The 27,174-nt window shown below is 38.8% G+C and overlaps 2 protein-coding genes across 5 annotated transcripts in view; one reads left to right on the top strand and one right to left on the bottom strand.

Moving 5' to 3' along the window:
* The first annotated feature begins 2,178 nt into the window (after nucleotides 1–2,178).
* socs1a (suppressor of cytokine signaling 1a) lies at nucleotides 2,179–5,942 on the top strand. 2 transcript variants are annotated; one of them, XM_081361675.1, is made up of 2 exons: nucleotides 2,179–2,250; nucleotides 4,988–5,942. In XM_081361675.1, exon 2 carries the CDS (start codon nucleotides 5,062–5,064, stop codon nucleotides 5,665–5,667), a length of 606 nt encoding a protein of 201 aa, XP_081217801.1. In that variant the 5' UTR covers nucleotides 2,179–2,250; nucleotides 4,988–5,061; the 3' UTR covers nucleotides 5,668–5,942. The 2 variants fall into 2 exon arrangements, with proteins under 2 accessions (XP_081217801.1, XP_081217800.1); XM_081361674.1 differs by lacking the exon at nucleotides 2,179–2,250 and adding an exon at nucleotides 4,208–4,380.
* A 4,175-nt stretch (nucleotides 5,943–10,117) lies between these two features.
* The window catches only part of clec16a (C-type lectin domain containing 16A), a 61,323-nt gene continuing 44,266 nt past the window's right edge, over nucleotides 10,118–27,174 (bottom strand). For 2 of the 3 annotated variants that reach the window (XM_081384526.1, XM_081384527.1), the window contains exons 19-23: nucleotides 26,748–26,899; nucleotides 24,299–24,503; nucleotides 22,732–22,869; nucleotides 16,600–16,740; nucleotides 10,119–12,130 (exon numbers count right to left, since the gene is read on the bottom strand). In XM_081384526.1, coding sequence (XP_081240652.1) covers nucleotides 11,721–12,130; nucleotides 16,600–16,740; nucleotides 22,732–22,869; nucleotides 24,299–24,503; nucleotides 26,748–26,899 — 1,046 coding nt within the window. In that variant the 3' untranslated portion in view covers nucleotides 10,119–11,720. Of the gene's footprint in view, nucleotides 12,131–16,599; nucleotides 16,741–22,731; nucleotides 22,870–24,298; nucleotides 24,504–26,747; nucleotides 26,900–27,174 lie in introns of all 3 variants that reach the window. The other variant, XM_081384528.1, reaches the window with a different exon arrangement.

Below are 27,174 nucleotides of genomic sequence, written 5' to 3'. Positions count from 1 at the left end.
TGCCAAATCATACCCAGGCCACCGGGATTTCACTTTTCCCGGCTGCTCCCGATGGCCGGTCCGAGACTGCCTTATAATTTAGTACACGCGTAGACTATCAGCCTAATAATACAAGTTATGGCACTTCTGGTGAAAAATGTTGTCCTGTGTTCCGTCTTTTAAACTTCTCCTCAAACGTGCATGCAGTGTAAATAAAGCAGTTACATCAATGAAATGATAGTAAAGACTAAGTTTGTCCACGGCCACACCCCCGTGCTAATGGTACCGCCCACGGCACAAATTACAAGACGAAAAAATGGAAAAATAGAAAATCGGTTAGATTTCATTTATTCAAATGTTTGTTTCTGAAGTCACAATTTAGCAAAAGTAAAATTGAAAAAAGGGGAGAAAAAGGCAAATATCCATTGATAATGTACTGGAAAAACAAGAAAAATTAATGTCTGGTTTCAATTTTTCATTTTTGCATTTGCATTGTATGGTCTGAAAACTGAATTGTGAAGCGTTACACGGACCGGTAGGCTACCATTTGCACCAATGTTTAATGATCATTGACCAATGAGAAAGCAACTTTTGGTGTGCTTGGCCCGAGCCCGGCATATCTACATCAGTCACTACATATTTGCAACATTATTTCACTTTTCTAAATGAACTGAAATGATGTGTAACTGATACAACTGATGTGTAAATTAAGGTAAACACAGTGTTGTTCCCAGAAGATGGCGCTAGAGTTCAATAAATGTTTCCCAGAATGTCAAAGAATGATTGCATGAATGCATTCAATTTTCAGTTTGAGTATTCAGGATGTTGAACTGGATTTTAAATGGGAATAACAGGAAGAGTGCACTTTCCTTTGAAAGGAAATTCAACACAGACACAAACGTTTTGAGACAAAGCTAGGCTAATAATTAGGCCTACATCAGTAATCATTATTAATTACAGAGTCAGATACTTGTAATAGGCCCATATGTCTCAACCGAAGGCGTTCTTAAATAAATTAAGTTCAGTACTGTCAAAACAATGAGTAAATCAGCTTATTAAAGGGACATTCCCAAAGTATGCATTTCTTTCTTCTACAGACATAAAATAAGACATATAATAATACTACAGAAAAATGTTGGTAACCAAACATTTTCGGTTGCCATTGACTTCTACAGGACACAGGTGTGTTACATAATCAGGAGGAGCCACACAGTGAACAATCGGATATGCAACCTGTCTGGCTCCTGATTATGTAACAGTAGGCCTACACACGTGCCCCATTCACACGCATCTTTGTTAGTGCACAGCAATTACAGTAAAGATTACGTTTTCATGTAAAGATCTGTGTGGCATGCATGGCGCCAGTCACGTGATGAGAATTTTATCAAGGGATTTTCGCATTTTATCGCAAGGAATTTTTCATGAATTCTCCATGCCTCCAAGCCTTGTATCCACATTACATGGAACAAGTTTTTTATTATTATTATTATTATTATTATTAATAGGCTATTATTATTTTTGACAGATCGCTTTTAAGCAGCTGAAGCTTTTTAAATAGCTGACCTTTTTGTTTAACGTGCTTAATGTTACTACTCCTAATTTTATAAGTCCCATTGTAAGTTGTAGGTCCAATGTTTTTCGTCAGAGGAAAATCAAACATAAAATTTAGTCTGAATGCAACAGTGCACAAGTAGATTGCTGCAGAGGATATTATTGAAATGAGCTCATGATAACAAATGGTTTCATACAAAAACGTAAGGGAAGAAGCGTGCGTTTCTAAACATTGGCTACTTTTCAAGGAAAACACTGAGGTACATTGTGGAGGTTTTGATCACGTGACTTAAGAAAAGTTCCAAACGAAAGTGACCAATTTATTTACTTTATCTGATGTCTGAATTACGACAGCACTGCTTTTACTTTCGAGACAGTATGACAGATACTTCTTGAGTAGCCTACGAGATAAAGATGTGAAAGTGAGGTTCAGATAATCTTTACAACTTCGTAACATATAGTTGCTCTATGTTTTAGATATGATGATAGTAGTAGCCTACTGCTAGCCTACCTATTTAAAAGCTATTCTTTGTTTTCCATAAATAGCACAAGGCGACTCCCGTGGTTTGTTTAGGCGAAACAGCGCCGTCTACAGGAAATTATGTGGGAAAGCAGTGGGCTTTCACTTTCATTTTCCCGTAAAGCGCTGGAATATGCAGCAAGATGAAACAGACAAGTATTTGAATAGCAAACACGGCTTTTCAACCATAAACGAACTAGGTAAGTATCATTTTCATGTATGTAATTATGTAAACGGATTGTATGCTGCAAGCATTTGGCAGATTTCCACTGTAGTTACTGTGAGTTTGATCTGTAATATAGAAGTGATTTAGTCGGATAGTATTATTTATCTGCAATACAATAAGGGCATGGCTTTGTGAATTAAACGGATATATGCACAAATTAAATATGCAATTGATTTCTGGTGGACTGCATCCTCAACACAGTCCCCAGACAGTTTGTACTCGGGGTTATGCTGCATTTTTGCGTTATGAATAAAAATATAGGCCTATCACTATACTGTAAATATCTGAAGAGAAATCTGGAGATGGCATAAACTTAGACAGATGATGATGATCCCAAAATGTCATTTAATAAATGTGCCTACGTTGAAGCAGTTCCTCCATCTGATAAAGAGATGTGTTTCAGGGAAAAGCTCACATGCTGTTTTTTTTTTTCCCCCTCTTCCTTGGATCTGGAAGTGCAAGTTCGTTACTCTCCGCTAGTGGTCCTCCTACTGTAAATATGTGTCTTTCTGAGAAATACAAGTGAAACGAAAGTACAACCAGTAATTCTACTCCAAAGCAAACAAGTCATTGTAAAGAAAATACACCCTCGAATTTGCATGACTGGAATTTCAGTTTCACAATGATATCATTCAAACGAATCACAGTCGGGACAGTTCATTTTAGTAAATTACTAAGTATTTAGTTAGTGTTTTGATGTAGCTGATGTCATTCTTCTTGTTAAATGGACCCTCGCCTAAGTCTCTTTTACTGGGCCATAACGACTGAAAGCACATGCAGACAATTGATGAATGGTAACATCTTACAATAAGGTTTCATTAGTCATCATGAACTAATAATGAACTGCACTTCTAAAGCATTTCTTAATCTTTGTTACTGTTCATTTCAACAATACATGATCAAAAGTTGTAGGCTATTTGTTAACATTAGTTAAAGCACTGTCAAGTAACATGAACAATGACCAGCAGTATTTTTATATAACGTTAACAAGTACAGTAACAAATGTGTTGCTCATGGTTAGTTCATGTTAGTTAATACATTAACTAATATTGACAAATGAAACCTTATTGTAAACCCCTCAAAACTATTAAACATAATCTGGAGGCAAATGCAATAATGTTGTGCAGTGTTTACCATATCGGAGTGTCTTAGGCTATCTCTATTTGTAAGAAATGAAACTTATGGAAAAATGTTGGTCTGGTCCGCAGCTGTGGATTTATGGGCTGAAAGTGAGTTTCATTTATGGCTTATGCTGTACAGAACCCACTGTGGATCTCAACTGACACAGTGTCACATTACCAGGACAAATGCAGACATGCATAACCCACATAATCCTTTTTTTATTTATTTTGGTGCTATGGACAGTATGACAATAAACACGTTCAAACCCTAGATGCATGAACTGATAGGCCAATGTGATTAAAAAAATGCTTTAAAAAAAGCATATTTTGTTTTATGTTAGTTGCACACCTGTTCACTGCAATAGTAATAGTAAAACTTATGGCATTTTTTATTTGTTATAATAAAGAAAGAATATGTAAAAAAAATAATAAAAAAATAATAATAGCCTATATGCTATATGGATTATAGTTAAGTGACTCAGTCAGGGTGAATCAGGCTGTATAATAGACCTTAGCCTATAAACACACATGACATAAGGATGTGACCCTTCACTTGAAGGTTGATCATAAGTCCTTAATTCAGATAAGATGTCATTTCCTTGTCCTTTGAAAGTTTGGTATAAATGGAACTTTTTTTGGAAATGCATAAAGATTTAAAGGAGAAGTGAAAGAATACTATCATATCACTCGGTAGGAGGGGCTAAATCCTGAATTGATTTCACAGAAAAAACCTGAGAGTGAAGAAAGGATTCCTGGAAATGGGCGGAGCTTCTCGCGTTATATGTACAGTTTCAAAGCGCATGTCTCTTCATTCTGACATATAAGAGTTTCTGTCGTGCGCAGTTGAGGAAATCTCTATCGAGATATAACGGTGGAATAAATCAATCAATGGGAGTTAAAAAAACCCTCATTTTGGAAGCGGAGACAAGAGTTTGTCAAAGGCAAAGTTGTATTGACTACTGGAGTTCATATTTGTTAAAACGGTAAGATTCACGCGGAACTGACTTTACTGTTTAGAACGTTTTAACGGTCTGTTTCTAATTTAAATCGCGCGATTAATGATGTAATTGCTTGTTGTATGCCATAATGTAACGCAATGAAGTAAACTTTATATACAATAAGTGTCTTGTATAATGTAACAATGCTAAAATAAAAACACTTCAAATAAACGTATATTCGATGAGTTTAATTGCTTGTTGTACGTCACAATGAAGTAAACTTTATATAAAATAAGTGTCTTGTATAATGCAGCAATGGTAACATATAAAACACTTAAAATAAAAGTATATTCGATGAGTTTAATTGCTTGTACGTCACAATGAAGTAAACTTTAAATAAGTGTCTTGTAGGCCTACAATGTAGCAATGGTAACATATAAAACACTTAAAATAAACGGATATTAAATATAGATATAATCAAATAAACTTACTTAACATAACTGTTAAATGCCTTGATAATGAAGTGAAAAGGATTTGTGATGTATGTCGCCATGAAAAAGTCTGTTGAAGCCGGTGTGATGTTCAGTACAACATGTGATTGGGTTTGGAAGGGGCCGCTGATTAACTCTGTTCTTCACTTGCTCTTCAACAGACAGATGAGTCTCATCTAGATGACCTTCCTGTGGTACGGTATGGAAGACCACACCAGTTGGTCTTTCCTGTAGGATGGTGGCACACAGTACAGTGGAAGGGAATCAAGGCACAGAAGAACCCCAAGCGAGCACAGAAGCCTCCCCAGAGGTCTCCCAATCCCAAAAGTCCAGACCCGGCCAGCTGGCAGCTGTTTTCCAGACACATTTCAGGCCCTTCAACTTTGCGAGAGACTTCAAGACCATCGCAAAGACCACCTCAATGCTAGAGGAGAGTGGCTTCTACTGGGGTCCCATGACTGTGGAGGAGGCACATCTGAAGCTGAAGAAGGAGCCAGTCGGAACTTTCCTGATCCGGGACAGTCGTCAGAAAGACGTGTTCTTTACACTGAGTTACAAAGGACAAAGCGGTCCCGTGAGCGTCCGGATTAACTTCAAGAATTCCAAATTCAGTCTGACCGGCAGCAAGGAATCTTTTGACTGTCTTTTCAAACTGCTGGAACACTACATCAGTTCCCCAAAGAAGGGTCTCGTCAGGCCCTACAGGAAAGAGCCAGTGCAGTCCCTGCAGCAGCTGTGCCGCAGACGGATTATTGAAACATGCGATGGAAAAGACATCGACCGCATTCCTGTGCACCCAATCCTCAAAGACTTCCTCCATGCTTTCCCCCATCCGCTATGAAGACGAGACTCGTTGCATTAAAGCGCTGCTGGAATATTCTGGAGATACTTGATGGACTCCTCCTCGTGGTCCTGCTCTGTTTTAGGACGCAGGAATCATGCTGTAGCAGATTTTGGAATATCAGTCTAGAACACTGCACAATGAAAGTTTACATTGTCTGTGAATGTTTACACTATACAGGAATATTGTTTTCCTTTTATTACGTTTCTGCTATGCAGAAAGAAATATTTCAAGATAATTTTTATAAAAAGAATAAATATATTTGTAAACAATTTAAAACATCTCAATGTTTACTTTATTTGTTGGGGGATTCATACACTCTGAGGCCTGAATGGAAATGCTTGAATACATATATATATATATACACACACACACACACACATAAAAGCATATCTACTTTAGACATCAAACTAAACTGTTTTATTACATTTCAATGGAAGGCTTAGTGAAAACTGTTTAATGAGAGACATAAATTAAAAAAAAAACATATTAGTTATACATTTACTTTTTTAGTATTAAACTACGTAGGTGAGAACTTTAAGTCTCCCACATACAAGTCGAGCCTCACCCTTGCCTAACAAGATTCATATCTTGTCTTAATCCACGAAACCCGCCTTTTTCTTAGAATAAGGCATGCCATGTTTAAGCAATTGTACATTTTACTAGATTACAGGCTTAGTGTACCTGGATTCCTGAAATGACATGAAGATGAGGACTTATAGGAAGTTTAGGCCAGACATTCTGTGCTGAACCAGGCTGATTAATCTAGGTAGTAGCGTGGTTGAGAGGCGGAGCTGTGGTGACCGTAAACTGCTTATGGCTCAGACAGACGTTTACAAGAAATGAAGTGGGTTGCGAGGACTGATGGAGTGTGATGGGGAGGAGCCTGTGATCTCCAGAGATCGCTAGTACGCGGTATCAATAAAACTTTGCGACACATCTGACAGGCTTACACAGAAAAATGACTAAGAACAAAACAATACTCGGCATCAGGGGTTCACGTAAACTTTAGAGATCACTGCTTGGAATTCCACTCGAGGCTGAAGGAAGTGATCTGTACTGCACAGTCATCAGATAAGACATGGCAAGAGCTGTAACACTCGCATTGTGCTTTTGTGTCAGACCTCTTTCTGAGTGATTTTCCTTAATAGAACAATGGAAGCGGCCTGTTTTCAGTCTAAACATAGTTGTGAGTCAAATCAATCATTCGCAAAGACAGCGGATGATAACAGGTCAAAGGTCGTAAGTACGATGGAAGCAGATTTATTACAAGGAAGTTTATCTCTGAGGACAAAACTTAACTGATTCTAATGAAATCATGATATCATATTGTGGAAGTCAGGGGGAAATCATTCGATGTGCCCGATTGGCTAGGCTACTTTTTCGAGGGATTTCCCTTCTTCAATCTCGACACACAGATTACCAATTAACTTAGTGCATTTATATCACAGGCGAGTGACACAAATAGGAATGTACCTACTTATAATGAAAACCGAATGCAGAAGCCTTGATAAGGTTTAGGTTTGCCGAGGTTGGCTTTGGTGATGCCGTACAGAGTTAATCAGTCTGTCTTTCTTCGCTCATCTGTAGTGATTAATACACATGAAAGAGCAGACACTTCCAGGAAAAGAGACAGTTGTGTTTCCCTGAAGTGCCCCTAATCTCCACTGCATCTGGCCTCAACTTACACAAACATACACACACACACACACGTGGCTCCTGAGTGGTGTATTTCCTTTTGGAACCGCAATGCTCCCCTCCAAAATGCAGAGACTGAAAGACACACAAACACACACACAGTTTCGCTATCTTTTTGGGGACTCTCCATAGGCGTAAAGGTTTTTATACTGTACAGACTGTATATTATCTCCCCTAACACCGACCCTATGCCTAAACCTACCCATCACAAAAAAAATAAAATAAAAATCTGCATTTTACTGCATTTTATTTTCAAAAACCAGCAAAAACAAACAGAATTTAGGATGTTCATCAATCCATTGCGCCTGTGGGGACCTCTGGCTGGTCGCCACAATGCAGGTGATCTCAGGTTTTACTATCCTAGTGGGGACATCTGTGTGTACATTTCCCCCACAATGTAATATAAACCTGTACACACACACAGACACGCACACGCAAGCTTGTGTGGCTAACCTGCACATAGAAACGGCCGTGGTTTGAGCTTTTGAGCGCTCATGAACGGAGAACAACCTCAACTGATGAAGGCCAAAGCGTTTTCCTGAGCTGACACATAATTTGGAACTTTTAATGAATTTTTTTTAAGTTTAAAAATAAAAGTTTAATTTAAAAGTTTAAATCAAATAAAATAGGGGTAATATTTGTGCCAATATATATCAATTCTCTAGTAGTGTAATGTATTTTTAAATGGAAAGAAAAGGCAAGTAGCTTATCTGCACTACATCAAAACCCACTCATTGAAGAGATAAATGTTGCTATGGAAACTCATTACACAAGATCAAACTGTAATTATTAAAATCTATTTATGGTTATGATGCTGAAGACCCCTGGGAGTGGTTTTTGTAAATTGACAATGTTTGAGACCACAAGCTAAATTCCAGGAAGGCAAGTGATACGGCTACCCACATAATGGTTACTATGACAACACTCATCTCTTGCCATCCCACATCAAGGTAAAAGGTCCCCATGACCTCCACTGAGAATATGTGGGCAGGACTTCCAATTTACTGATTCACAAAGATACATTTGTTTCACACTGACAGAACACACAGACCACCTTTGAGTAATCCCCTCACCTCCTTTTCCATACACAAACAGGTGGGTTTTAAATGATCGAACAAGTATGTGTAAAAAAAATGTGTTAGGGCTTTAAAGGGATAGTTCACCCAAAAATGAAAATTCTGTCATCATTTACTCAACCTCGAGTTGCACCAAACCTGCACGAGTTTCTTTCTTCTGCTGAACACAAAAGAAGACTTTTGGTAACCAGACAGTTGATGGGCCCCAATGACTTCTCCATACAATGGAAGTCAATGTGGCACATCAACTGTTTGGTTACCCGTATTCTTCAAAATATCTTCTTTTGTGTTCAGCAGAAACTCATACAGGTTTGGAACAACATTAGGGAGAGTAAATGATGGGGAATCACATTAAGAGGGGTTGGCGACTAGTTTGCCCCCAAAAATCACATTTAAATCTAGGTGATAGGTGAAAAATAAAATGTGAAATCAAATAACTCTAAACATCAGTAATTATAATGGCTTTGCAATGTAGCACCCGCAACAATCTTGCCATCTCATCTATTTACAGTGAAATACAGGCTGCTGTATTGTGGCAAGTCATATGGCTCCTCTCAGGCACATGCCGTGTAATGCAAACCACAAGTTAGTGAGCGTGTTCTTTAGAAATATCACCCCTGAGGCTGCTTTCAGCAGAAGGCATGAGACACTATCAGCACAAGCTCCTGGAACGAGACCTCTGGGGAACCCGCCAATAAGACTCTCATGAGACTTCAGCCTGCGCACATCCATTTATAGTTGCTCTTAATAAATTTCATATCAACCTGTTTCTCAGACCAGAGGAACCGCACTGGAGACAGAAGCCACGCTGATTCATTCAACGGATGCTTTTATGGAAAACCAACATATTTGTGATGACCATCGCAGCCTATTTTTTTCACAGAAACGCTTATCGAAGGTGAACTGAAAGCGTTTCACAGCATATTACTGCATGACATTCATTTTCAGTTGAAGAGGATCTGCTGATAAGAAGAAGTGGGACCCTTGAATTACGTATTTGTTCACTAATTGTAAACATCTCTGCTTAAAAAACGTTAAATGTAGGAAGTGAGTGTAGGGGCCAACTTAATGCAAAGTCTCTGGGGAAAAGAGTATACTTAGATGCAGTTTTCTCAGTATTGCACAGATCCATCACTGGTTTCCGGACAAACAATGAAAAACCCCCTTCATATTCTGGGAGTGTTTATTACGATTGCATGGAAAATGGAATAACATCCTAATAAGCAGCCCACTTTACACAGTAAGAAAGAAAATAACCTCACAGTTTATTTCCATATTAGCAATTTCCCCTCCCACAGGAATGTGGATTTCACGAAATGTCATCACAGTAATAAAAAATTTGCACGCTTAGTTCCAAAAATGTTATTTATATTTATGTATAATCTTTATTTTAAATAAACCATATCACAAGAACTGGATTCCAGTTCCCCTCTATCATCCCCAGAGAGAGACCCAAGCACAGAGAAGCCCACCTATTCTAGGAAATGATGACTATCGGGAACTTCACTTAGACTTGTTGATATTTCACCAGAACAGGAAATTTACACATGTATTTTGACAGATTTACTACCAAAGATAAACACAGTGTGGGGGGACATGGCAGATTAATGTTTAATAAAATGCAGCTTCTTCATAAAACTTAATTGAAATATAAAAAAAGGTAAGACAACGGAAATGTACATCAGAATAATTTATTGCATGACTTGGTAATTAGTTATAACATTAGATCAAAACAAATCTTTACACTGTGTACAAACTATGATGCCCTCTGCGTCTCCTTTTCGACAATGAATTTAACCTCAAAATACTGATATATGCAGAATTGTATTGCTTTAAAAGGTCATATTTTACCAACTCCGTTGATAAAGCGTGTGAGTGCGTTTCATTAAAGAGAAAAGCGCCCAGTCACGATTACCACACATTTGCATCTGTGCCACACCGCAAGAGCGTGAGGATCCTTTCTATGTGCTGCTTTCTATAAACCAAAAATTTATATTCCATTTCTGTCTATTAGTGAAGGTAGTCCAACTACTTTAATCTGTAAGTGAAATAAATGAGTCTTGACTGTTATTACACACCAAAGTAAAACGAAACCACAAATACATCATACCCAGCTTTGATTAAGTGTGTCCAGCACAAGCTCTTGATGACCTCTAGAATATTAAGTGTTAATGAACATTAAAACGCACCTAAAAAAAAAAAAAAAAAAAACAACATGGGAAACTCGCCTCAGCCTTAAAAACAAGGAAGAGAACACCTCGAAATACTTAACGACGTAACTGTACGAACGAAAACAGGCATATTTATCCTGTGTCGGCAGATTGCAGAATCTTCCAGAAAGAAAGCAGACGCATGAAGGTACGGCAGTGACATAAACGCTCAGGAATGAAACTCGATTACATCAGGTTTGTTCACCTGATGAAAAAAAAAACAACTCACTTTAGAACGTGACTGACAAAAGCGAGTCAGCATTTTTTATACAAATAGGCTTGGTGGAGCAAGAGTGAATGGTTGGATGAACCTCCTACACTGCCAAAACTGAGCAAGAGTTCACGAGTTAAATGATCTTAAATACACTGAATTAAAACAGGCCATTTTAAGCACATACTTTATCTGTTCCTTACCATCTCCAAAGAATGACACAAAAGGGCTTTAAAAAAAAAAAACACCATTGAAGTGCAAATGAATGTTCAACCAAAATGAAATAAACCTTCAGAAAAAAAGAGCACCGCTGGATAGACCCAGAAGTCTTTGTACATTCCTCAGTGTTAAGACTGGTAAAATCAAGCGGGCAATCCCCACCAACCCACTCAGATATATATTTATACGAACACGCCCTTCTCTCCGTCTGCTCAGCATCATAAAACCATACGCACACACACTCGAACAGTCGCACACAATCACAAAACACTCACACATGCAGAGAAACAGCTGGAACACCTCAGCACCAGAGCAGAAAGAATAATGCACGACAGAAAAAAGACTGTGCTTTAAGCAGCACTCGTGATGAACAATAATGTCATTGTTCTGAGAGTGCCGTTTTCCTCTGAAATGCATCATGGTCTTGATGTGAAGAGAAGTATTGTTAACCGCTGTGTTGAAACAGTCGGCAACTACACAGATACAATTGAGGGCCCGAATCACTAAAGCTGAAAGCATCTGCAAACCAGAATCGGTCATGCTCACATTGAGTAATCAATAGAACATGCAATTCTTGCTTTAGTAACCTGGCCCTAATTTCTGTATTACATTTTAGTTTTAGTAGCGCTAGACATCATATCAGTCTATCGCGGTCTCCTCCTCCAGGTCTGGGTTGTCCTCTTGGTCTGTCTCGGGCTGAGTCATAGGTACCTCCCTCTGAACCTTCGTCAGATCCTCAGTTTCTTCACTAAGCAAATGCCCAGACTCAGGAGATGCCTCATCTTCCTCTGGTATGACTGGAATATCCTTCCTGTCGTCTTGAGACTGTGCGTCTACCTCTACCATGCGGTCATCCTCCGTTTGGCCAGCAGAAATCATCTCATCCGCATCCTGGACGGAGGACTGGGTGCTGAAGGAGCGCAGGCGAGGCGGGTCGGCGGGGGGCAGCAGGGTCAAGGAGTCCACACTCAGCGTTTCGGCATCATTGTTAGACAGGAGGGAGATGGTTGGTTGTGGTGCAGGGGTGAGGCTGGGCGCCAGGGAAAGTCCTGAAACAGGGAGAACAGGGTTGGTTAATCCCGCAACAAGCCTCTCCTTACTTATGGAGGAGTTGGGTGTTACACACATGCAGAAACATCTATTCATACTGAAAAGGCAAACAAGTCAAAGGCAGTAATGCAGAGAGTGTGGAGGAGGAGAATGTTAGCTTTGTAAGGTTGTTTGTAATGTGTGTAAACTGTGTGTGTGCTGTGATAGCTAAATGTGTGAGATAATAAGTTCTGCTGAGATGATTGACAGACAGGATGGATTGATAGATGGCTAGATACATTGATAGGCAGGAAGAAAGGTAGAGGGAAAAACGTTCTATCTGACCTAGATAGGTCAAATAATAGATAGATGGCTAGATAGACCGACAGATAAATGGATAGTTGGTTGGATTGATAGATGGCTAGATAGTAGAAAAGCAGACAGGCAGACAGACATATAGATAGATGGATGTCTGCCAAAAATAATTATATGAATGTAAAAAGAGGAACCTGAATGGCAGAGAGCCATGGAAGTGAAAAGATGAACAATAAAAATAGCGAAGGGCTGAAAAACAGGATCTAGGGTGGCATTAATTCATAGAGTCTTTGGATGTCATCAGCTTGCTAATACCATGCGCTTCTAAAGAGAAGTTTCACAGTTTCTACAATGATGTTTGAACACACACACACACACACACACACACACACACACACACACACACACACACACACACACACACACACACACACACACACACACACACACACACACACACACACACACACACACACACACACACACACACACCTTTAGTTTTTAGTAGCACAATGCCAGTCACTGGAAACTAAGGGGGCCACTCTGCATGGTCAATCTACATAAAAGCGTCACACGGACATGCCTGTTACGTCTGCCTGGAGCTCTAAACCCATTCTCCACCGTGCCTGTCATCCTCTGACAGAGAAAACACGCACCTTCGGCCTTCCCTGCCAGACCTGACTAGAGAACAGAGGGACAGATCAGAACGCATCCTACAGACATTATTTACAGCATCTAATCTGAAGGGTGCATGGAGCAAAACCTACACCAAAAGGATATTATCAATTAGCATTACAAGCAAAGCGCGCTATTTTACACCTACATAGGGAAACACAGCAAGATTATGGTGACAGCTTGATTTTAACTCTATATCTCATTGGCTAGCACTCTAGCTCAGAAAATGTTTAGCCTTGGTGCTCATGCAGGTGATCTGGGTTTGAGTCTAGCATGAAAAATATCTTGATCCTATTCCTCCTCTCTCTCCCAATGATTTTGTGACTCTTCCCTATACCTAGCTGTCTCATAAAAGAGGAAAAGGGGCACAAATAAAATTTAGTAGAGTCAACTTAAATCACCCTTCAAAATCAAATTTACTTTTGTTATGAGCAAATACAAATGAGAGGCAGAACATTTTTATTACATTTTGATACACTGCAAATTTATTTTACTTGGAATAACATGCACACTCATGAAATGTGCACAATAAGACCAAGAACATGTTTTAAGAAGGCAAAAACGGTCAATTTGAATTTCTTGTTGACTTTAACTCTATGCAGGTTGCATACGTGCAACCACACTTACACTACACCGTCTCTGTCATAACAGACGTGTACCGAGGAAGAAATCGATGTCAGTCTCACCACAAATCCACACCTTCAAAACAATACGTCATCTGCTACCGCCGCTTCTGTTTCTAAGAACTTCTCTTCAAAGATGTACCGCCCCACGAGGCGTTAACAAACAGTGAATGTGGTCAGCTCACACTGCTGCACTATGTTGTTTGTGACAGTGGCCCTTATTGAAACAACTTTTTCATGTGACTTCGTCCAATTTGTATTTATTATTAAATTATTAAATATGGACAGTTTCACTTCAGACAAACCCCAAAAGGTCACTGTATTTCAAAACAGATCATTATAGTGATTCAGAGTGTAAAAGGAACAGAGATACATAGTGAAAGAAACAAAAAAAAGCCCATGACCGTATTAGTTAAACGCCCCCGCCACAAGAAAGAAATCTGTAGGAGACTTCACAGAGGCCACAATACTCCACTCCTCTGTTCAGAGAATCAGCCAAATGATTGGTTCCTGGTCTCTTGTGGTGTGAACACTTTTTGAGCTTTCAGGTTTTTCCAAAACCATACCCGACCACCAGTGCTCCGCTCAGAAATGCAGCGTGGGAGGCAGAGAGCGAGATAAAGCAGCCAATGGCTACACAGAACTTTAGAGGTGAACAAAGTCTCTCAGGGACCCTTGTTCTATACCCAGCAAACACATTAAAGGATTAGTTCACTTCAAAAGGAACATTGTCATCATTTACTCACCCTCAAGTTGTTTCAAACCTGTATGAATTTCTATCTTCTGCTGAACACAAAGGAAGATATTTTGAAGAATGTTGGTAAACCAGTTAGTTGTTGTATCCTATTGACTTCAATAGTAGGAAAAAAATGACAAAGGGGTATCAACTGTCTGGTTACTGACATTCTTCAAAATATCTTCCTTTGAGTTCAGCAGAAGATACAAATTCATACTGGTTTGAAACAACTTTAGGGTGAGTCAATGATGACAGAAGTTTCATTTTGAAGTGAACTATTCCTTTAATTCCTGAGAGACCCTTAAGGGGAACATTTAACAGTTGTAAAATAGTCTTCCACTGAAAGATCTACTTGACCATTGCTTACCATAGAATTTCTTTCTAAATGTGCCCAAATTGGCTAGCTGACAAGTGCTCAAAAGGATGAAGTGGAAAGAACATGTAATTACATGTATATACACATTCAATCATGCATACATGCACTTGAATTAGCAAAGAATTGGATTGTATGAGCTGTGAGACTTTGAAGGTATAGAAGAGTATAGAAACACGAGTCTTAAAGGGTTAGTTCACCCAAAAATGAAAATTCTGTCAGTAATTACTCACCCTCATGTTGTTCCAACCCTGTAAGACTTTTGTTCATCTTCGGAACACAAATTAAGATATTTTTGATGAAATCAGAGCGCTGTCTCACTCCTCCATAGACTTCTAAGGGATTGAAACTTGATGGCCCAGAAAAGTTATTAAAGAGATCGTTAATATAGTCCAAGTGACTCCTCCAGTGGCTCAATCTTAAGTTTATCAAGCGACGAGAATACTTTTTGTGCGCAAAAACAAACAAAAATAACGACTTTATTCTACTATTCATTTCTCTCTGGGCCTCGTAGTGTTTTTGCGTAGTTTTAATCAAAAATATCTTAATTTGTGTTCCGAAGATGAACAAAGGTCTTACGGGGTTGGAACAACATGAGGGTGAGTCATTACTGACAGAATTTTCATTTTTGGGTGAACTAACCCTTAAGGTCCTTTCACACCAGGAACGATAAATATGAAGATGACTATATTAGTGTCCACACCAACGCAAGAATAACGATCTGTCTCTTAGAAGCACGTGCTGCAGTTATATCGTCTGACACTTTAAATGCTTGTGCTCTCTTAAGTCGGACGGATTCTGATTGGCTGTCAATGTTTTTAACATTCATCAGCTGAGGCGATTCCCAATAATATCGTAACTGCTATAGATGTGGTGTGGACTTCCCTATTCTCAAGAATGATTATTCAAACTTTATATTCATAGTTATTGCCGTTATTATGAATGGGGCTTTAATCATACAGCAATAATACTGCTGCAGCAGTTTAAAATCTTCATTTACAGGGGTGTGACTATAAAACTGACACTGTAAAAGCTACTGGGACAGAGTTTAAAATCCCACCCTACATTTTTTTTCTCATTCCAGAAGCCGTTTCACTGAGGGAATAGGGAAGAAAAGACTATTTCAACTTCCTTGTCATGCTGCCTTTAATAAAATGTTTTTTAGGGATTGCACAATCATAATAAATTGCAATTCAAGAATTTAAATTCCTGTAGCTCAAACCGTAAAGCATTAGCACTAGGAATGCCAATTCCCAGGGAATGCAGAAAGAAACTGATAAAATATCTACCCTGAAAGCATAAATGTAAGTCGCAATGCAATTATTAACTCAAGAACTCCAATCTTATTCCAGATCTGTGGAAATGCATACCTAGTGTTAAACTTGCGTAACATAATCAAGATCACTGTCTTTATTTGGTGACTGACTGACTGACTGACAGAAAGACATATGATGATGCGAGACACAATGACCAGCACTGTTTGCTGGAAATATACAAAGGAAAATAAATAATGGTTTTAATTTTTTTTTTACCGTGGATATCATTAGTCTATGTAGTCTGATCTACTATGTGAGAAAACAAAAATGATTATGCAATCTGCTTCTTTGCAAACCTGATACACATGTGGAGGTGCTTAGATTTAGAGGAGGCTGTGTCGTAGCATTTGCGTGAAGTGTTTTGGTTTTTCAGTAAAAGCAGTTGATAGTAAAATGGGGTGGTTGAGCAAAAGTAGAGAGTGAGTGGAATGTGTGTAATTGTGTGTTTTACCTGTTTGACTCTGTGTTGCGGTGTGTGTGGATGCGCTGCTGGATGTGACAAAGTCACAGGGGCCGGTGGGGCCACTAGAAGGTGGTGAGGTGAAAGAAGTTGATGTGGGGTTGTGCTGGGCAACATGAGCAACTGCAAAACCTGGAAAACAAAACACATGGTCACATATAGATCGCTAAGACACTGACAGACAAATCAGTGCGATACTTTCAATATTAAACTTGTTTTACTGATAAAAACAAGCAGGAACTGTGGCTTAGTTGATAGAACAGGTGCGGGTTTTCAAACTAAATTTAAAAAAAGAGATAAAAATAAAGCACAAACAAATACACACCTTTATTTGCTGATAACTGAAACACTAGTCAGATTAGATTCCTAAATTTTGGTACAAATGAGAACAACCTTAAAGTGATCCACTGGCAGGCAAAGAACAGGTCAAGGTTTTTTCAAACACTTGGCATGACACCAAGAGTTCTGGGAACCACAATCTCTTTTACCTGAACCAACAACACGTCATCAAAAGGGACTGAGAGACAGCTATTAGTCATCTGTTTCCCTAAACAGAGAACTAACTTTTGTGAAATTAAGAGCATCACAATCCTACTCAAATCTGAAAGTATCGATACATTTTGTAAATATTGAGAGATTTCCTCTTTGTAGCGAGGGGGCTTTTAGGGGGTTGGGGGGGGGGGGGGAATTCAGCATCAATTCATCTTGGGAATGACAGATGCAAGTGCTGACCAGGTCAACTATTTGATGCTGGTGGAGGAAACGTTTTGTGACTTGCTCCTCCAAAATACCCCAAAGTGGCTCAAAAATATTTCAACAGGAGAGTTCAGGTGCACATTAGGGGTAGATTAATATGACAACGATATGCTTAAAAGGGAGAAGTTTTTCCTTTGAGTTTTCCTCGTACAGACAACACCATCAAATGATCCCCATTCACACGGATACGTGAAAACGACTAAAAACTATGTATTCTGCTGCCAGGGCATTAGATGATGAAGAAACACCACAGACTGAACACGTAATACGCATGTGCATGACAACACTGTTCAGAGATTGCCGTTTTTGTTGTATACGCTGAGACACTTGCACAATGAAACCTGTTTTCAAAAGTTCCAGGCACCCAAAACGCTGTTGTCGTGTAAATGAACGGCCAAAACGCAGTTTTAAGTTTTTAGTTAAAAAACGGTGTTGTGTAAACAGCCCCTTAATTCTGCAGTGAGTTGGGCAGCTGTGTTTTTATGTCTTTTTAATATAATCCGGGTTAATACCTGGACACCCCCTTCAGGGAGCTTCCTATTGAGTCGACAGTTACTCCTGTTGGATTTGGTTCGTGTCCTTTGTGGTGGGATACCATAGTTCTCCATACACCACAAAGACTTGCTGTCCTGGTCACAGATGAGCCAGCGAGACAAGCACCAACAATTTGTCCTCTTTTGAACTCTGATATGTCTCCCATTATGTTGTGTGGATTGCAATATTTTATGTACAGCTGTGCTATTGCTCTGCTAACTCAACCTTCACACTCTGATCTTACCGATGGAAAGTAAAATCACTGAAGATTAGCCGCCAGGCCGTGCATATATAGGTGTGAAACCTCCAACACTAATTGCCAGTGTTTCAGTTTCATTGTCCTACCAATTTAAACAGGATTTGAAATTAACTGTCACTCATCAGCCAATTTGGCTACTACATTTTTAAGTTACCAGTCATTCAGAACTTCCACTAGCTAAAACATAAATATCAGATTAACAAAGTCACTGTTTAAATTGAACTATATTTATTATTAAATCAGATTCTGAATCGTTGAATTGATTTTAGCTTTACAACAGTCAATACTTTTTTGCGGATGCCATTCAAATGAAATAAAACGGAAATAAAAACTAAATTCTCTGTGACTTCTCTTATAACTGCTATAAGTTTACCTGCACATAGCCATAAAGACAGGGTGCTTTTTGCCCAAAAGTCTTGGACATGTGGCATTTATGAGAATGGGTTAATTGTCTCCTAGGGCTCTGGTGGAGCGTTAACCGGTCGCACAGCAGACAGGCTTCATTTTCTGTACTCGCGTTCAAGTTCAAGGAGGCAGTCCAAAACAGTAAATCACAACAATACAGGCAAAAGTTCACTTCAAGAATGAACAAAGTGGTGTCAATGAGATTGAATTAAGGTATTTGAAAAAACAGCGAAAAGAAAATTGTGATCAATATTATTTCTCTATATGAAGCATATTTATTCAAGCCACAAAAACAAACCTGTTTCTGAAAAATGCACAATACACAATATTCTAGGGTGAAGTCAGTAAATACATATATTTGTCCAAAATCATTGTATTTTAATTGAAAACTATTGTGAGTAAGTCGTAGTTGTACACGGCCGCCGTTGTGCCACCAGTGTGCATACAGTCATAGAAAACAATGTGTTAGAATTAGGGCTGACTTCTAATAGTCAAGGATTCGACGATTCGATTCGGAGAGGTCTGATTCGACTATGAACCTCATAGTCGAATACATGGGCGTCAGTTTGGTTTGAAATGTGCTGGGGACAGAGACGCATTCGCATTTTCAGAAGGGCTGGGTACCATTTTTATTTTATTTTTTCAGGTCATGTTTTGAAAGACGATGTCCTGTAGCTTACTAATGTAAATAAATAAAAATGTATTCAAAAACCTGCTTCACGTTTCCAGCAGGGCTGCGGAGCGGCTGTGAGTTGACTCCACACGGTTCTCATGTGCGTTAAAAAGCTTTACATGGTTTAATGTACCTAAACAATGATTACCAAATTCCCCTCTTATGTTGCTCCACATAACCACTTAAAATGATAAAAAAAAAAATCGAACCCAGAGTCCAATTATTATGGACGTTATCTGATATTAAGCGTTTCTGCTTCACATTTCAGCAGGGCTGCGGAGCGGCTGTGAGTTGACTCCACACGGTTCCCATGTGCGTTAAAAAGCTTTACATTGTTTAATGTACCTAAACAACGATTACCAAATTCCCCTCTCATGTTGCTCCTCATAACCACTGAAAATGGTCAAAAAATCGAACCCAGAGTCCAATTATTATGGACGTTATCTGATATTAAGCGTTTCTGCTTCACATTTTCAGCAGGGCTGCGGAGCGGCTGTGAGTTGACTCCACGCGGTTCTCATGGGCGTGAAAAAGCTTTACGTGATTTAATGTACCTAAACAACCATCACCAAATTTCTCTCTCATATTGCTCCTCATGTTTATGAAATGTTATGATATATGTGTGATATATATGTGTTTTTTAGCTCTTTTGTTTGAAATGGAAAAAATCTAGCTGCTATCTAAAAAAAAAAAAAAAAAAAAAAAAGGTTCGACTATCAGTCGACTATGGCAAAATCTAACGAATCAGATTCGACTATGAAAATCCTTAGTCGAAAACAGCCCTAGTTAGAATTTTTAACTTTCTTTCAGTGTGCATCTCAGTTTACGTGTTGCTTTTCTAATGTTTGAGGCACCTTTTAGGAGAAGGGGTCTGATAGCACAAGTGATAGAACATAAATTATGAATCATAACCCACCAAATTGGCTAGTGTGTTGATATGCGTAACCCGCCACAGTGGATTTCACCAGCATTTGATGGGTGTTAATATTATATATATATATGTATAGTCATCACATCACTTGGTGAATTACCCACTGGTCTGGAACCAAAAGTCTAAATAAGGGCTGCATACTGACAGCTCAAAATCACAGCTGGGGGAGAGGAAGCGTTACCTAGAAACCTCAGACAAAACAGAACTGTAACTTGAAGCAATAGAGAAATTCTGGGGAAAACAAAATTAGGATGTGCAATTTTTCAGAAAATTATTAACGTTTCTGTGCAAATCTCCACAAAGAGAGTGAGCATGTCCCTTTTAGAAACAAAAAATGCAAAGGAGGTAAATGTTTCACAACATATTAAATATAGCTTAACAAATATATCAAACAGGAACCTCTGATGTTGTTATAAATATAAATTTATGAAAATATAAATTTCATATTAAGACAACTCATCTACCAACCATGTCATCCAGAAAGATTACAGTTATCTGAACGCGTTTTTGATACCTTTAAATTACGCAGCAGCTTGCTCAAAAACCTACAATAACAGATTTTTTTTTAAATTAACTTCAGCAATAATATACTCCAAGGTATAGCTGTAAGTTCAAATAACTCTTACATTTAATTTATACTTTATACATAAAATGATGTATAAATATGTAATGGAGCCTGTGATGGTACTCCAGTCTTCAGTGTCACATGATCCTTCAGAAATCATTCTAATATTATCTGATTTGGTGCTCAAGAAACTTTTCTGATCAGGCCCGGGGTGGGTAATCGGGAGAATCAGGCTTCACTTTTGGGCCGGTCGAGGATTTTTTATTTATTTTTTACATTTGTCACGTTAGTTACATTAGGCTACACACGTTCCGCATTCTGACACCGCAGCGCGCAGCAGCCTCTACATGGGTTGTACCATGTGAGGGAGTTCTCCCCTCCCCTCCTATAGAGTTGGTTGGGTCCATAGCCCGTCGTTTCCAAAACGTTTTCTCAGGTAGGCTGGACAAGTGTCGTGCCGAAAAGTGATGGTCCGCCGAAAATTGATTGCGCACAGTCTCTTTAAGTCTACAGCTGGATCAAACAGACATAACGTGCAAATAACCATTACTTTATGTCCGTGGTAATAGCAAAGGTCTGTGTTACTTTAACATTTCTTTTAACATAATAATAACAATTGTGGCCAAATAAGTGTTTGCAGTTTATAGCTTAATCAGGTATGACATTTACATGATTATAGGAAATAATAGAAGCCTGTTGTTGCCGATGGAATACGTGTTTATATTTGGACTGTAGCCTATAATAGCATGACTTACTGCTGAGCTATATATAAAATAAAGACATTATCTCTTTTGCAATTATCCTTATGACTCTGCATTATTTTACCTGCTGTGTACCAACCAATCCAGCCCTTTTTACCTGTTAAAATACCTTTAAATGTCGAAAACAACCCATAAAATGCAGTATTCTACTTAAAACAAAATGATTGAAGCCTCTACTTATTGCAATAAATAATGCAATCAATTTTCGGCAGACTATCACTTTTCGGCACGACACCTGTCCTACCGTAACGGTACGCGTCAGGGAGGATGGATGGGAGGAAGAGGTATGGAAGCTTGTTTCCGCCACAGAATAAAACATTTTAAAAGATAATTGCGACTTTTTATCTCACAAAGAGTTTACATTTTGCAATTCTGACTTTATTTCTCAGAATTGCGTGAAATAAAGTCGCAATTGCGTGTTATAAAATCAGAATTGCAAGATATAAAGTCAGAATTGTGAGAATTAAAATTCAGAATTGCGAGATATAAAGTCAGAATTCCGAGATATAAAGTCAGAATTGCATGAAATAAAGTCGCAATTGTGTGTTATAAAGTCAGAGTTGCGTGAAATAAAGTCGCAATTGCTTCTTATAAAGTCTAAGTGAATTATTATTTAACCTTTACATTATTTGTTGAACCATGGTATTAATACAAACTACACAATAGTAAGAGCTGAACTGTTGCTTCATTTATCCAATTTGGAAAAAGTGCTAATTTGGAATTCCACCATGGAAAAAGTGGGCTGGTCTTGGGCCTGAAACTCCCGGGCTGAAAAGTGGCCCCACTCCGGCCCTGTTTCTGATTATTATCAATGTTGAAAACGGATTCTTTACTTAAAAAACTTTTTTTGAATAGTAAAGGCATTTACATTATCTTTCGAAACTATTTTAATCGATTTTATGCAATCTTGCTTAATTAAAGTATTAATTTTTTTCCACAGAAAATATGCACCGGTGGATAACAGCACCGGTGGATTTGGCCATCTATCGGAAGCTAGTTATTTCAGTTGATTAAGTTTTAAATATTGATGTTTTTCTTACACAAACACATCGCTTCAGAGGGCCTTTATTAAGAGCCATATGGATTTACTTTTATCATGAATGGATGCACTTTTTTGGGCTTCAAAATCTCATCCTCCATTCACTGCCATTATAAAGCTTGGAAGAGCCAGGACATTTTTTTTTATAAAACTATCTCTTTAATCTTCTGTGATTTCCTCATAATCGTTCACACATTTACCTGGAACTTTATCTACAGAGGCGAAGGCTGGGCCGCGTCTGGACTGGTCATAGAAGCGGAAAGGCAGAGATGATGTAACAGATGGTTGGCTAAAGCCCAGCACCTCTGTGGAAGGCTGAACAGGAAGGTCCAATAGAGCTGGAGGATGAATGTTTATGTAAGTAAGGGGAAACAAAGAGAACATAAGCAAAATAAAGAAGAAGTGATTGAGACATGAGCCACGTTTCCACTGTCGGGCCAAAAGCGTGCTAGTGCGTACCAGTGCCAGTCGCCCTTCCACTGTCACTTCTAGGGCTTGACCGGGCCTGGTGTGGGCTTCCTCGGGGCCAAATGGCCAGGGTTTTTGGCCCGCAGAATACCTTGGTCCAAAGCGTGCCAACTGGGGCTTGAGGAGTGGTTATGAACAAAGGTGGGGTTTACCTGAGTCAGGAGAGGGTCAACACCGCTGCTTATTTCCCATGTAATCATAATAGGCTACCAGCTAACCTCAACATTTAACGTTTAACCTCAAGTTTAAACTCAAAACGCACCAGCAAGTGTCTGAGATAACTTCTGATTGCGATCTGATGGGGATTCTGATCAGAAATATATTTCTGTCATGCTAAAGGCTACTTATGCATATCATTGTCATAATAAACTTGCAGTATACTTATGAAAATACCAGGGACCACGCGTGAAGAACGTCATATCATATCATATATATGATTTTAGAACAAATCATATATGATTATAATTATGTATTTATTAGGTTTCATATTACATCTGTCTTTTCCCTGTGCATTTGCTGATACCAGACATCTGCATCCGCATATGTATTAAATTACATATACACCGGTAAACTCCCTCTATTGCTCTGGCTGAAAGGATCAGACGGAAGTATAGTGAGACGGAAGACAGCGCTTAAACATCCTAATAGAAATCTAATAGAAATGCTCATTCTTTGTAAATGTGACATAAACATATCATATTTTAATTGATAAGTCTTTGGACTTAAAAGCCCTATCAGAGTGGTTTTGTGCATTCCTGTGATCACAAATAAACGACGCAATAAGTATGTATTCTCTTTTTATCTGAAATAATGATAAATACCAGTTTGATTGAGGTGCACTACTGACATAAATAAATAAATTACTGTCATCCTAACTTTTATTTTTATCATTAATCATTGGTCAGACATCGATGCTGGAGTTTTAAGTCTGTACGTGAAGACCTAATGTCCACTTCTGTTAGCCCTGGCTCGACAGTGGGAAAGCGGCTTGATTAACAGATTTTTCCCCTAGCAAGCATTTCTAAAGCAAGCATTAAATGTAAAAAATCCAAGTTAAAGGGAAATTCCATGTCTCTGGGAATTGGCACAGTTCACTGTAAGGCACCTGGCATCCATTCATTTGAAATGTTATTCAGGCCTGTTAAAGTATAACTAAAGTCCCAGCTGTTGTGTTGTTGCAAAACAGCTGGGAGGTCTGAGAAAGTATCATTTATAAACAGATACGAGCTGCAGTAGAAAAAATAGTTTATGGCTTTGTCTTCAAGGCAGTTAACAGTTAAAAAGCAGCGAAGGCCTGACCTGCAATCCTCTGCATTTTCATGCGCCTGGCCTGGATACGGCCCTTGGCTAGTCGCTGTTTGGCGATGATGCAGCGAATATGGTCTGCAAAGATGAAGTTAGCCTGCAGGATGGGCACAGGCTTGGCATGAGGGTTAGACGTGGGCTTGTGTATGATGATGTTCAGAGCCCTGCTGTCGTCTTCTACTCCTGAAACCTGCATGTCCTGTGAACATATGCAGATTAAAATTGAGTCATCAATTTATGCAGGAAGTTTGGTTTCTAAAGGTGATGATACACAGGGCAACTTTTTGAGCAATGTTGCTGGGCAATGTTGCCGTCAACGGGCAACCAGATAAGACACAGGGCCCACGACCGATCTAAATTATACAGATAGAAATTGATTTCCCATTTTCAACGGGAAAGTGCCCAAGCAACAATCGCTCATCAAGATTGCCCAGCAACATTGCTCAAAAAGTTGCCCTGTGTATCATCACCTTAAGACTAAAAATGCAAAAAGCATTTTAAAGTATATAATTTGTATTTTATTGTTTTCATTTTATTTTACTTATTTGCATTTGCTTTATTTTTTTTTCTCTGGGCGTTCCTATAACACTGTCTTAACATGTCTATAACATGACTTGTTATGACTCCTTGCATCTCACAATAATAATTTAGCTGCAAATAATGTCATAATTGTTGCTAACAAAAAGCTGAATGGTGTCACTAAAGACCAAGCCTTCCTAAAAAGAACAATTTGTAAAATGCCTAATTATGATTAATTTTGTTAAAAAATGCAGCACTAATCTAGCCTGACTACGTCAGACTTCGTACTTCCGCTCAATTTCATTTCGCTTCTGTACTCAGTCTGAGACAGCGTCATAGCTTTCCGTTTTCCTCCGGCCTGAAAACAGCCGGCCAATCAACGAACAGAGGGCGGGCTGAGAGCCGTGACGTAGACGCTGATTGTACCGTGGTGGATGCGTAGATTTACTTCACATAATCTGCAAAAGTCGTTCACAGCCATGTTCACTCCGGTATTTCGCTCGATGGTTTTGTTTTCGCATCATACATGTGTTTACAGTGGAAGTTAGATGCGGCTGAGCATGCGCATAACACACGCCATAACCAAACGTTATGTGATTGGCTTACGGGTAACCAATGATTTTAAGCTTCAGACTAGAGCCCCCAGGCGGTAAAGAAAACGTTTTTCTATTACGGAACTCCAGAATCTCTCTACGAAGCAAAGCGAAGTAGCAGAGTCTGGTATTAACAGGCTAGCATTAATCAGTTTTAACTGAAAATATCACGTGATACACAAAGTGACAATTTTAATGTGCTAATTTCATTTTGTTATTACAGTTCATTTGATTTCACCTGTTATCACATTTATGTAAGGTAGGGTGCTTAACAGCTGGTTTAAAGGTATTTCACACGTATGGGTTGCTTGGAATAGTTTATGAACACTCATGTCCCCATATTAAAATTAAGTAATGTCAGTATCATTACTTAATTCATAAAATAATTAAATCAAAGTTCATGACATTCTTTTGCTAGTTAAAAAACTATTTGAATGTAATTTAATTAGTAATCTGTTATATAAAATAATATATAATGATATTATTGAAAGTTAATATAAAGTGTTGATTACATTTTAATGTAGTTTACAAATCCTCTGAGGCTTTACTCATAAATATTAAGTTGGCTGGACACACCCAAAGGGTTATGATGCAACACATGCATTACCTAATTAATTATATTAACTGATCTCGCTTTCAAATTGGGGCACTTTGTTCAGGGCAGTATAAATGCATTTCTGCAACTCAGAACAGCCAATTTAGGGGCCGATCACACCTGACGCGTTTTTTTGCAGTGAGAGGCGCCTATTTTCAATTGGTTTCATATGGCAGCGAGCGTTCTGCGCGCTGTTTATGCGCCTGCTGCGCCTCACGTTTTTGAAGTTGAAAAAAAAAAAAAGCAACAATGAATGGAGAGGCGGGCCTTCCATTTTAGTGATGAAAGCTACAGTTGCTTGAACGCCCGGAGAGTGCGATGGAGGATAAACTTGTGGTGCTCTCGCGGGTTACCAGGAGCTTAATGACTTCACGAACCATAACAACCACAATGTTAACAGAAAGTAAATAAAGTTAATAAAAGGCACGGAAGATTTGACGTTTACTTGACTGACAGGACAGCTTTTTCAGTGGTTGCCTAGCAACATAAAAAACGCAGCGCACGGCTCTGTGTGATGGTAAGTGTTAGGTGTGATCGGCCCCTTCGGAGATTTTTTTAAATTGGTTTTCGAGACGAGCCCTTAAATACCTTCCTTTGGTACATGCATTAACTTCAAAATCTGACAGAGGACTTCACTTCTGAGCATAAACATCACAGTCTTGACAAGAATGTGGCAAAAGTGTATTTTTTTGTTTGAGCGTCATGTTTGCAGTGTAGGAGTGGAAATGAAGCAGACCTGCAGAAGGCCGGCAAACTTGACAACACCCCAGCCAAGACGCTTTGAATCCGGTTCCACAAGACTCATCTGGTACACATCAACAGCCAGGAAGCGCTGAGCTTGAACCCCATCTTTACTCACTACCATGCAAGCAATAAGATCGCTGTTATCTAGAAGAGAAAAAGGACAAAAAACACTTTTGTTTACGGTTAAATAAATAATGGATAGTTAATACCAAGGGTCCTTCAATAAACTTTCATAAATCAGTAAAACAAGTCATAAAGGTCAAAGTTCACACTGTGCAACCACTTCAAGCTATTAAAACAAACTCAGATGAAAAATTTCACCAAATATACAAGTCCAGATCTGCCTCACACACAATACCACATTCTATTAGTAGCCTCTGATCACATGCATTAAGCATTTAGCATTAAAATTTAATTTC

This window comes from Scardinius erythrophthalmus (genome assembly GCF_964197995.2).
Source record: "Scardinius erythrophthalmus genome assembly, chromosome: 1".
NCBI classification, from domain to species: Eukaryota; Metazoa; Chordata; class Actinopteri; order Cypriniformes; family Leuciscidae; genus Scardinius; species Scardinius erythrophthalmus.
Note: the sequence above shows the minus strand (reverse complement) of the source record. Positions and strands in the feature narration are given on the sequence as shown.